The 13,520-nt window shown below is 36.4% G+C and overlaps 1 protein-coding gene across 2 annotated transcripts in view; it reads right to left on the bottom strand.

Moving 5' to 3' along the window:
• Positions 1-13,520, bottom strand: part of LOC114649337 (calpain-1 catalytic subunit-like) — a 125,766-nt gene that overhangs the window by 66,990 nt on the left and 45,256 nt on the right. For both annotated transcript variants that reach the window (XR_007934344.1, XM_028798843.2), the window contains exons 7-8: positions 8,322-8,396; positions 7,564-7,649 (exon numbers count right to left, since the gene is read on the bottom strand). Coding sequence is in view for 1 of the 2 variants with exons in the window: in XM_028798843.2 (XP_028654676.1) it covers positions 7,564-7,649; positions 8,322-8,396 (161 nt within the window). In the remaining variant the exon portion in view is untranslated. The remainder of the gene's footprint in view (positions 1-7,563; positions 7,650-8,321; positions 8,397-13,520) is intronic.

Raw genomic sequence — 13,520 nt, 5'->3', positions numbered from 1 at the left:
TCGTGAACGTCTGCTTAACGTTTTCCAGCTGATCAGCAAGTGCCCTCAGTTTGGATGCATTTTGCTGAATATGTTCCTCAATTTTCCTCAGCATACCTTTAAAGGCTGCATCAAAGCGATTATATATACGTTTTTCCAGGTCTTTATTATCCTGCCGCAGCTCTTGCAGCTCCAGCCGCAGCTTCTTGTTTGTCTTCTCGCTTTCTTTCTTTATATTTTTCTGAATGTCTTTCTTGAGCTCATTTATGGCCATGGCCGTGGCCACTGTTGCGATCATTACCTTCAGTTCAGACAGATCGTTTCGGCTTTCATGCTCCGCAGGTGAAGTGGAAATCCCCGTTACAGCCGATGCTTCACAGCTCGCGAGGAGTAGATGAAAGCACGGACTGCAAGGCCATCTCCAGTTTCAAGTGATCTTCTGGAATCGGCGAGCTATCGTGACCTGCATCACTTGCACCTTCACTCCCATTTTCACTCTCAACTGGAGATGACGCAGTGGAGCGGGGTCCTGGGAAGTCTATACTTTCGCCTGCCTGTTCCAGGTCAGTCTCTGAAAGGCCGTACCTTGCACTTGGACTTGATGCCTGTCTAGACTTGAATGTAGCTTTAGGTTTCTTTTCTGTTTCTTTCTGACCCCCTTTCTTGTTGCTCATGTTTATATACTGTAGTAGAAATTCCTCGGGTTGGGTAAATACAGGATACTTCAGGATAATCCACTTTAATAAAACTCCTGTATACGTCCAGTGTCTGTGTGTGTGTGTCTTCTGGTGAAGTGCGCATGCACGGGGCACGGTGCGATGCTTCAAAGCAGATGCTTCAAAGGCCACCTGACGCGTCACACAGGACAGAGAGGGCGAGACCTATAAAATATCGAGCGGCCGATCCAATCGGATTTCAGTAAATGAGGTAAGACCTAAAACATAAAACACGAAAAATCCAATCGAGTACTGAGATGCGGAGACAAGCTTCCCCAAAGAGGTGGGATTAGTGTTTGTTGTTGTGCAAGTGTTCACTCTGAGGATGTCAGATTTGCGATTAAGAAGCTTGGCCCAGTAAAGTGTAAAGTGTCACTCGTTGAAGGGGTTTTCCTAAATATACGATTTTTCATGATATTACAATACGATGACTTTTAAAAGTAGATTTATTTTTGCGCACATTACATCAGTTGCTGGGACACATATTACTTACAGTAAAGCCAGTATTACTGTCAGAGAAAATTACAGGCATTTTACTGAAAAAAATTAAAGAGGTAAAATGTCCATTGCCATTTAATATAGACTGTTCCTACTAATGTTTATGGACTACTGTTCTAGCGCCCGTTATTGTAACGGGCTTAATGACTAGTAAGAAATAAAAGAAAAAATAAAGCTGCTGCTAACGGAGCTCCACTTCAGACATTCATCTCCCATAACGGACAAGACCAAACTCTCTTACTTGTATTTCTGAATGCTAAATAAGGATAAAACAGGAATCTCAGTGGTTGACAAAGATGGAAATAATGGGGGTATTAGAAATAAACTTGATCCCTTAGCATCAGGGCCGGATTTATATGAAAAGAGGCTCTAGGCTATTCCACTTATGAGGCCCTTTCACATTCCATTTTTAAGTTTGTAAATTACATGAGAGATAATAAAATTAGTCATATGTGTAGAATTTCTCCTTATTTTCGGTTCAGTGTTTTAGTGTTCACTGTTTTTAGAATAGTGTAATTTTAATTTTGCTAACAATTTGAATGTAGGCCCCTCTTGATCTTGAGGCCCTAGGCTGAAGCCTAGTTAGCCTATAGGAAAATCCGGCCCTGCTTAGCATTAAAAGTAAAGGCAGAGGTAAAGAATTTAGGTATAATCATGGACTCTAACCTAAACTTTAAATTGCACATTAACCATATAACTAGGACTTAAAGAAGTTTGCAAAAGTTAGACCACTTTAAACAATGCAAGATACTGAGAAATTAATTTATGCTTTCATTTTTGTTCGACTAGATGTTTACTGTCAGAAATAGTAATGCAAAACGTCTGTCAGGGGATTTGGTCCCATTCTCAAGAACTACATTAATGTAAGTCCAGACTGCAAACAATATGAACTTTTGGGATTACAAGGTTTTGTGCCTGAAACCCCACTCTATTTATAAGCCATCATCATAAGTTGCTACAGGTTTTTCTCAGTTTTATTATGATTAGACCACAAATTGATTAGAGGAAAACCAATAAAAAACATTGGGCGGAACAATTATTATCATATAAAATAACAATTTATTTTCAAAAATACATATATAACATTTTTTAAAAATTGATTGTAACAGACTCGATAAGGACATTATAATGTAACAATGTTGTTTTACACTGCAAAAGCAATTCATTGTTCATATTGACTGGCAAAATGAACTTACAGCTCATGCTAGTTGTTCAACTTTAAAAAAGTGAACGCATTCATAGATCACAGTACTGTTTATATCAGTAAAACAATGCTTTAAACAATTAAAATTATGTCCTCATTAAGAACAGTCTGAACTTTTTCACTTAATGGCTGGCATTTAGCCAAAATAATTATTTTCATTAAATTTAACAAAATATAAAATATCCAAAAACATTTTTGAAATATAACATGAGGAAAAAAACTAAATGAGGTGAATCAAAAATTTAAGAGAAAACATAACTACAATATTTTCACATTATATACAATCATCATTGTGACTCTATATGGCAATGCAACAACTATCCATAAAATATTCTTGCACATTAAAACACTGCTTAAATGTAAATATAAATTAATTTATTTGTTTTAAGGTATTTTAACTTCTAATTGTACTGCATTTTTATTACTGCTAACATATTCTGTTAATTTAATGAATTTTAAGCGTTTTGTTTACAGTGAACTAGGCATTTGTATAATGCAAAGTTGAAGGAGTTGTTCACTCATTTACTCACCAACAAAAACATTATGTCCCATTTAGTCAAAAAGTTAAAATTTTTTCAGGATGGTACATCTAGGGCAATTGGTATCCACTAAGAAATGACATTTTGATATATCACTATTAAGTGAGCATAAAATCCTGCAATAGACAAACTAAACACCCCAAAATCTCAAAACCACTTTGACTGATTTGATTGAAATTTGGTTAGTTATAGAAAAAAAGAAAATTAGCTAACCTGTGTTTTTTATTTGTTGACATTTGTCAATAATAATGCTGTACTAATTGGCTATTTTAAGGCACCTCATCTTTTTTCCACTCAGCGCTGACAAGTGTAGCTTCCAATTGAATCCAGCCAGCACAATAGCGCCAGTCACTAGTAACATGGACTGGCAAGTGTGGAATAAGCATATATGTTGTAACAAAGGAAAAGAAACAGGATGATATGTGCACTGACCTCTGAAGTGAAAGAAGGAAGGCCTACCAAAGCTTCCCAGTTGAAAGGGAAGAAGTGAAAAATGCAAGAGGAGTTTGACAATAAGCTGCAACTAGTACTAGTGTAGCACAGAAAAGAAAGAGGATAGACACTTTAAACAGTTCCAGTCAACCCATTAGATGATATAAGTGAATCCTATGCCAGCAGTAACACCGAGGGGAACCTAGCCCCCACTTCAATTTATACCCTTTGTAACTGCATATGTGGACCTCACTCTCCCAGGTCTTGCAGCCACAGAACATTGAAATCAAATCATATTCAAGAGTAAGGCGCTCCAGTGAACTAATAATGTTAGCCCTTTGTTAAAAAAAAGAAAGAAAAGAAAAGAAAACATAACAAATATCATATACTTATCAAAGTTGAAAATTGAGCTCTAGTGAGTACTGATTTTTGCTAGATGAATTGTTGGTAGTTTGCATGTAAATCTTTGGCCATGAAATGCCACATTTAAAGCAGCCACTTCTGATGAGGACTACAGAGAGGATGATGAATTCAGGGTTTCCTGAATTAATTAGCTACTATGTACAGTTATTCTGCATAACTTTTTCTTGCACTCATGCTGACCATTGATATACACAATCACAACTCTGATCATGTGCTTTGCCTGCCATGGCATTCCTGTGGTTCTTACAGATTAGCAAAGTTGCAACTGAGTATATGCCCGCTACCGATGATTTACGACTCAAAAACACTACTTGCTAGAACCCATTTTCTCATCTTTGATAGGTGAAAATTACAGTTTTCATTTCAAAACAGGTTGCATGCGGTGTCACTGAAATAAACAAATCAATAACTAAATTATTAAATAAATATGTAATGAAATAGGCAACAAAACATATTTTTTGATACAACTAATTACTTATTCTTACATAAAATTGTGTTTTTATTTGCATATTGTCATATTTTACAGTTCATTTTATTATTTGCATATTTATTTATTCATTTTATTTTGTTCAAAATATTACTCCATAGTCTCTTACACTCAGTGATATGCATAGAGAAATAATAAAGCATTTATCATTTTTTTTCTTTTGCAGAAAAATGCTGACTACTACGGCAAAACTTACATTTGGTGGTGCAGAGCATTCAAACTCTAGAAGTTCTAAACTTTTTATGTTTCTGAATAATGAAATGTACGTGCAAAATTCTCCAGTTGTATTTGATAATTGTAAATGGGCTCTTTTATGTTTCAAGTCATCATTACTGCAACTAAAAGGTATATTTTCTTGTTTCTGTGTGTGGGTCCGTGTCACATGTCAGAAATTCACAATTTTAAGACAAGAAAAAAAGATAAACCTGTCTTTCTCTTTTCAAAGGATATTTGTTGCAACCAAAAGAAATCTTATTTTAAAAAAATGAATCTCCGTCAATCCAGATCCACACCCATTTCCAAAAATCTTGTCTAGCTTGGCTTATATGTCCTCACAGGTGGCGCAGTGGTAGTGCTGCTGCTTTGCAGTAAGGAGACTGTGGAAGATTGTGGGTTTGCTTCCCGGTTCCTCCCTGTGTGGATAGCGCTTTGAGTACTGAGAAAAGCGCTATATAAATGTAATGAATTATTATTATTATTATTATTATTATTATTATTATTATTATTATATATAATCAACTACTGTATGTATACACCCTGCAAATATTATAGAAACCTGTGATGCAATTCAGATGATTACAGTATTGATTTTTCATGTTACGTATTATACAGAAAAGGTAATGACCTTTATGAACAACAAGGTGTACTGCACAGCAAGCAGCCGGATCTACTCACAGAACAACATTTCTGTGTTCTTGGACCACCATGGGGTGACATGTAATTTCCCAGTCAGAAATAAATTTGCCTCCATCTTTGTAAATTGTGAAGAGCTCAACAATTATGTGAGAATCTCTAAGACTGAAATCTTGAAATTCTTTTTAAAAATCATATAAACTATAGACTTGTCAGTTACTAAAAGACACCAAAACAGCATGTCATTATTTAAGAATTTTTTAATTCAAAACTGCTTGAACTAATATTTGTGTCTTGTGTTAATATTATTGTTAGACTGCTCATGGTTATCTTCCTGTTTGCCTCTCCTAATTTGTTATGTTTGCATATATCCCTAGTTCCATTTTCCTTCTTGTTCTGTTTTAGATTTAGTTTTTGTTCAGCCATTTTGTATTTAAAGTAGATAGGTTTTTGCCTTTTTACCTGCAAGTACAGTATATCACTGGGAAAAACAGTACTTCTTTCCCATTTTGTATAAATTCATACTTGAAGTGTGCATTAAAGTATACAGATTCTCAATTTTTGACTTACTTTATGAATAAAGTATCTGTCCACATTTTTGTACAGCTAGCAATGCATATTCCGTTCGGACTGGATCTCAGGAGACAAGCCTTGGTAACACAATATTTTAAAGATCTTTAAAGATCAGAGAGAGCTTTAAAAGCCAGAAGACAGAAATGTATGACAGACTGTTAGGTTTTTGAAGCAAACCACTCACTCCCATGAGTGTTGCTAATGACAAAATGATAATGCAGAGCAATTAAAGGATGTACTTGAAAGACTTAAAGTACTTTTACTGACATCCTTTTATCCATAAAACTGTTCTGAAAAAATTAATAATAATGTCTCTTGTGTACAGTTAGTATAAATAACAACTCATAATGAAGTATATGCATGTGCTCTGTGATGGATTATCAATCCTGTTCTGGCAAAAAAATATGATTGGTACCAGAGTCTTTCAGTATCTCTGAAATGGATCAAGATAGGTTCACACTGCAGCTCAATTATTAGTTTATTCACTTATATCAAAGACATCAGATCTTTTTAGAGAAGTGTGCACAGCAAAAACCCATGTGAAGCAGAACTTTTCTGTTTGGATTTAGACCACTTTGAAAAGTGGTACTAATCTAATATAGACATATGCAATGTTAATGTGATCCATGTATAAATGTTTAAATCAGAATTATCTGGAAATTCACACTATTGTACTTCATTGTTTACGTGATCTTTGACATGTAGCACAGAATCGGTATGTCAATGGAAAGAAAATGACGTGGCAGATATAATAAGCATTTGGGGTAACTGTCACCAGCCTACACAGCAAAGTTCACTTCTGTCACACATGCGCACTTAGGGGACAGACAAAGGGTCCAACACAGGGCGTAAAAGACACAGGAAAAGGGTTGGAAAAGAGCATTAATGCCTTCTCTCTTTCCTCTTTCAGAACCATGGAAGATTAAATCAAAACTCGTCACTTCTCTTCCTTTGTAGATGACCTCACTACCGTCCCGTCCTAATGACCTCACTACCATTCCATCCTGATGAGTCTTATTGATTACTCACCTACAATATACGGGCAAATCCCCAATTCTTTATTTTGTTTTGTCTCCAGTTATTCACACTATGTACTTGCAGATAGAAAAGGCATAGCTTAAGCAGTGATGCAACAGAGAGAGTCTTGTATATAGATGTTGAGTCAACTTGCCCCTGAACATTTTTAAATTGTCAAAGCACTATTTTGCAACAAACCTTCCATATCTTGTTGTCACTAGTCTCTCAACTCTCCTGGTTTCTCTGCACTGATCATGCAGTAATAATTTCACTCAAAGGAACAGCTGTGATTTTTCATTTTCTATTTTTCTTCCTTTTCATCACAAGCTGACCGATTCACAGATATCCTGCACTAGAAATGATGTGAAGTACAGCAGTAGTCAGCATGCTGTTAATGATCATGATGGTCTATTACTACAGGTGACGTCTGTCTGACAAATTTGTTTTTATTAATTTTGAGCATGCTGGACACATTCAGAATAGGCAACCTATTGTTTACTCTTCAACAATGTATGTGCTTATCTTTGATGCTTATACTGCAGTTTAATAGTAAGCACTTAATAAAGGTTTTCAAGTCAAGCCTTTAATCCCATTACTGATTAACATGTGGTTTTGGGTAAGAAATTATGGAATAAGTCTTTACAATGTAGTAATGCAAGTATTAGTTGTAGTAGTATTGTTGCGTGTCAATTTCTTACATGCATTACATAACATAATATTTACCAAATGTTTGGTCACAGGGAGTTGGTTATCTTACACAATTTATGTGCAATAGAAAAATTAAATCACTAAAAATATTAAAGCCCTAATCATTAGAACTATCTGTAAATACATGTAACTTACTGATCACTCCAAGCTCCATTCCATTCTGTGTTACCCCATGGATTCCACAGTCTGATTAACTTTACATCGACATCAAATGATTTCAGCTGTCAGAAAAACACATACTGTTACTCACAGAGGACAAAAAATAGTAATTGAAAAAGTGTCGTATATACAGTAACATACAAATGCTAACAATGCTGACAGTAAAAAAAAAATCAAAAATTAACAGTCGAATCCTATGGCATTAGAAAACATTCATCTATCTAAACTCATTTATCCAGTCAGGTTGTATAGAAGCTGGAGTCTATCCCAGCAAGCTTTGGGCACAAGGCAGGAACAATCCCCAGAAACCCACTGCAGGGTGAACTCACAAACACACTCATCAGGGTCCAATTTAGCATCACCAATCCACTTAACCTGAATGTCTTTGAACTGGGAGGAAACCAGAGCTTCTGGAAGAAACCCATGTAGGCACAGAGACAACATGCAGACTCAGCACCCAGCTCCTGAACTCTAGTCTCATTTAAAACTTTGTGTCCTATGGGATTCCATATTCAGCTTACAGTTAATGACATTTTTGCTTGATTTTATTACATAGCTACAGTGCATACATCTAACATTGCAGTCCTTTCAAATACAAGGTACATTTTTTACAATACTGTCATTTTCCTTTAACAAAATGTACTCATAGCCACTATTGTAAATCAATGACATAATTATGTTTTGAAGCATAACTGCATGCAATATTCCAAATAATGTTTTATTCAATATGTTACCTCATAAACTCCTGTTACTGAATAGGCATGTCCTTCCACTAACCCATTCTCCAATACTGTGTTTTCTTTAGTAGCCTAAGGGAAAAAATAAGTGACATGGATAAAAATGTAATTTGTGCATTAGCTAGCTAGATGCTGCCTAAGTAATATTCTCATGCACTAGTTATTTTTATTCAGGTGCTTGGTGTGTGTTCTTAGGTTCTGCGTTTATGGAATTGCCTTTTAAACAATAAGACTACTGGTTAATTTCCTGCCTTCATCTCACCGAGTGACACTGAGCACCCTATCATGATCATGTATGTCACTCTGGATTTTGCCAAATATATAAATAAAAATAAATAATATAAATCCATCCATCATCCAACCCGCTATATCCTAACTACAGGGTCACGGGGGTCTGCTGGAGTCAATCCCAGCTAACACACAAGGTGCAAGGCAGGAAACAAACCCCGGGAAGGGCGCCAGTCCACCGCAGGGCACACACACAAACGCACACCCACACACCAAGCACACACTAGGGACAATTTAGAATCACCAGTGCACCTAACCTGCATGTCTTTGGATTGTGGGAGGAAACCCACGCAGACACGGGGAGAACATGCAAACTCCACGCAGGGAGGACGCAGGAAGCGAACCCGGGTCTCCTAACTGCGAGGCAGCAGTGCTACCCATAATGTAAATATAACTTATAATTATTATTTGCAATAGAACTGCATTACATACCAAAAATGTAATTTAGATCAGTGACTCTATAATATGGCTTAAGCAAGTTTGAGAATGTTGTGTTAAGTAAATTCAGAAATGCTTGCATCCACTATTTATTTTATTTCTTATATACTAATATTGAGTGGGACACTTAAATAACTCCTTACATTTGCTTACATCCTCTTACATTCCTTTCAAGCTAAGTGACTTTTTTACGTTTACGGTTAACGTACCTCAAGCAGCAGGAGAAATGAGCTGGTCAATCCTCTAGAGCAGGGGTGGGCAAAGTCATTCCTGGAGGGCCACAGTGGCTGCGGGTTTTTGTTCCAACCCAGTTGCTTAATAAGAAAACAATCCTTGCCAATAATTACATTTCATTGCTTGTTAGTGCTTTAACTCTGCTATGTCAAGTCATTCTGATATCTTAGATTTTTTTTCCATTCTAAGGATATCATCTAAATACTTTGAAGTGTAAAACGGATGGGTAATTCTCAATCCTTCACTTTTTTCTCTTCTTTCCTTCCAGGTATTTAATTAAACCAAATAGTGCACAATAAACACACACAGGTGTAAAGGGTAACAAGCAAAATGGATAACTGCTGGTTTCTTTTGTCATTTGCATCTTATTGCTAATAAGGAGCAATTAAAAACCGAGAATGCAGCTGTTTAAGACTTAAATAAGCAGTAAGGGTTCAAAAATCTTAATGAGGGAGATAACTAAATGAACCAGAAGTGTTTCTAGAGCAATAAGTGCTTCTTATTAAGCAACTGAGTTGGAACAAAAACCTGCAGCCACTGTGGCCCTCCAGGAATGACTTTGCCCACCCCTGCTCTTGAGGAGAAGCATTTGGCTAAATTGTATCTGGATGTGTTTTGCCATCAGTTCCCGTATTTATCAAACATTTTAGAGTAGTAAAACGGTTCTAACTGGCTAAATGCAAATTTGGTCTTGCTCTTGGGAGTAAAAGTATTTTTATCAATAGTTATAGTTCAGGAAACTACTTCAAACTTCACCAGGATTTAGGAGAGGTTGTGAGCGGTCCTAACTCGCTAAGCCATAAGATGGCGCTCAAGTACAAACAGAGACCAGCTCACACATCATAGGAAAGGTGTAATGTTTCGGAAACACTGGACAACAATTAACTCATAGTAAGATATCGATTTGACAGAGATGGGATAATATTCATAACAAATATCGTATGTTATTGGATCGCTCCATCTACTGAAAGTCATGGCCTGTTTGCTGAATTAAAATTTTTGATAATTTTATGTGTAAAATGCAGCTTTGCAATAGCAATGATCTGGGTATGTCACGAGCATTTCTCTAATTCTGCACCAAACCTTCAATGTAATACACAAATTTATACAGTAAATTTCCCCAACACTTCACTTGAAGTGCATGCCCCCAACCTCTCTCCTCTCTCTCCACTTGAAGTAAGCTGCATGGATGTAAATCGGCACGCACATAAAGATCATTGCCACAAGTGTGGATGACCATGCGTACAGTATGTCAATCGCAAGCGATATCGCTGCATCAATACACATGGGGTCATGGATGCAAACTACATTGCAGCAGCCAGTATCTTACCATGTAGATAAGATGGGTGACTGAGACTGAAATATCACACAGGTAGACTGAACCATACATTCCACAAACTCCTGGAACATCTGCATTACAGTTCCAAGCCAGGGAAGGTTCAAAAAGGCTGGCGCAGACTACCGGATCAATGAATATTGAGCCTCACAAAAGGTCATGGGGAACGGATAAAGGCACAACACACGAATCGGGAGGATGATCGCGAACACTAAACGTGTGACGAGTGAACACGACTTATAGCCATGGTTAATTTCAGTATAACTGTTACTTTACAAGGCGTCTCCCGTGGACATAAAAGCGAGAAGGTGATTCCTCTGAAAGTTAGACTGTGATTTATGCATTGTGCAATTTATACAATTTATGCAATACACACGGTATTTACTTTCATTCAGTGTGCATGTCTCAGTCTTTACATCTTGGTATTTGTCAAAATATTACTTATGATATTGTTACAAACTGGTAACAATTAACTGCAGCTTAGCACAAAATCTTACCTAATGTTTTCCTTCTTCTTTTTCTATTATTATTATTATTATTATTATTATTATTATTATTATTATTATTATTATTTTCTTTGTAGTGAAGCTGTAGCGTCAGTATTAGAAAAATACAAACATCATCATGATTTCCAAGGAAACAACAAACGTCATAATGAGCACCACTTTGTGGCACGTACACCTACTGTAAAATCATGACGTCATTCATTCTCAAAGGTAAACTCTTATTCCTAGCTGGGAGTAAATGTTGGATGCTTCATAAATCCTTCTACTCTGAGGTATATAGGAAAAATTCTTATCATAGTTCGACTTTTTGTGAAGTTCCTAGGGGTAATTCTGAAACACTTGATAAATGTTAGCCCAGGAGTGGCTTTTAGATGAACAAAATAGGAAAATATACAAAATAAACTGAAGTAACCTGTCTTAAGATACATTTGAAACAGTAAACTAATCAATAATTGAAGTTGCACAGAATGCTTTTTTAAGACAGGTAAGTTTGAAAATTAACTAATGCTTTTTAATAGGAGGTTGTGAAAATTCATAACTTTGTACAACACACTGTATTACAGATATTTAAACAATAATGGAACTTTCAAGACAAATTTCCTTGAAGAATAAGTGTCCCAGATTTCAGTAAAATCTGTCCCCTGGGAACAATGTTGTTTTATTCAAACAGACAGAAAGACATGGCAATAGTAGTAGGTGTTCTTCTCATTACATGCAAATATACTTTTAAGCTTTCAGCTTCATTGTACAACTCAGAATTATGGTGTATGAAAATAGCTGACCGATGCCTTGAAAGAAAGTCAAGTAAGACTGTTCTCATTCCAGGCTTTCTCTGACTATCAAAGGGCTTACAGGGATGCACTAACTGCAGCCAAGAACATGCAATATGGCGGAATAATAGAAAGTGGCCGTGAAAACCGAGGGTTTTGTTCTCTGTAGTTAATAAAGTACTTCTCTGGACCAATTACCTCCTCTGCTGAAATCTGTGAAAAATTCCTCCACTTTTTCCGTAAAAAAGTTAAAAATCTAAATAATTCAACTAATACAAATCCATCATCCATTTATATCTTTCTCTGTTTTCCCACTCCATCCAGCTCCTTTTTTAAACTTTTTACCAGTCACATCTGCATCTGGTAATGACTTGCTTTGTAAGATGAGGCCAATTACTTGTGCACCGGACCCTATCCCCACCACACTTCTTAAATCCTGCCTTCATGCCATAATCCCAAATGTTACGACAATAATAAATACATTCCTTGACACTGGGTTTGTGCCAGCCACTTTTAAAATCACTTCTGTAACCACAATGTTAAAAAAGACTGGTGTTGATGCTGAATATCTTAACAATTTTTTGGCTAATTCTGCTTTACTTTCTCTATCAAAAGTTATTGAACTTGTTGTTGCCTTCCAACTCATCAATTACTTACCTTCTAATAAATTAATAGAACCCTTTCAGTGTGGTTTCAGGGCGCAGCACAGTGTTTTGGATAACTAATGATTTGCTTATGGCAGCAGACTCTGGACAAGCCAGCATATTAATTCTGTTAGACCTCAGTGCACCATTTGACACTGTCAGACATGACATTCTACTGTCCAGAATGGAAAACATGATGGGTATCTCTGGCACTGCCCTCCAGTGGTTGAAGTCTTATCTAACTGATTGGCAAGAGTTTGTTAGTCTTGGCAACAGCAGGTCCAGCTCAGTGCCAGTCACACAAGGAGTTCCTCAGGGCTCTGTCCTCGGCTCCCTGCTCTTCTGAAACTATATGCTTCCCCTTGGCCAAATTATTCATAGGTTTGGACTGGGCTATCATTTTTATGCAGATGATACTCAACTCTATTTCAGTGTTAAAAGTGAAACTTCATCTGAGCTTTCTTAGTTCATAACTTGCCTCAGTGAAATTAAAACCTGGATGGAGCAGAACTCTTTAAAATTATATTGCAACAAAACTGAACTCATGCAAATTGGCAGTAAAGAGCAACTTAATAAAATGAGCTCCTTTTCAATCACTCTTTATGATGATCTCATCAGACCTTCTTCTAATGCAAATAATTTTGGTGTCATTTTTGATTCCTTCTTTTCTCATTCCACCCACATAAACCACATTAAGAAACTTTCTTAATTCCACCTCCATAATATATCCCATGTGCGTTCATTCCTCACGTTTTCTAATGCTGAGAAACTTGTCCATGCTTTTATCGCATCCCGCATCGATTATTGTAACTGGCAGGTGCTGCTTATATCACAGCTCCAGTTGATTCAAATCTTTGCTGCAAGAATCCTTAACTTGAACTAGCAATAGTGAGCACATAACACCAATCCTGCTATACTTTCACTGGAACCCTGTGTTTTACAGGATCGAATATAAAATTCTATTAATAACCTACAAAGCT

The sequence above is a fragment of the Erpetoichthys calabaricus genome, chromosome 3 (assembly GCF_900747795.2).
Source record: "Erpetoichthys calabaricus chromosome 3, fErpCal1.3, whole genome shotgun sequence".
NCBI lineage: Eukaryota > Metazoa > Chordata > Cladistia > Polypteriformes > Polypteridae > Erpetoichthys > Erpetoichthys calabaricus.
The sequence above is the reverse complement of the archived record's forward strand: the minus strand, read 5'-3'. Positions and strand labels throughout refer to the sequence as shown.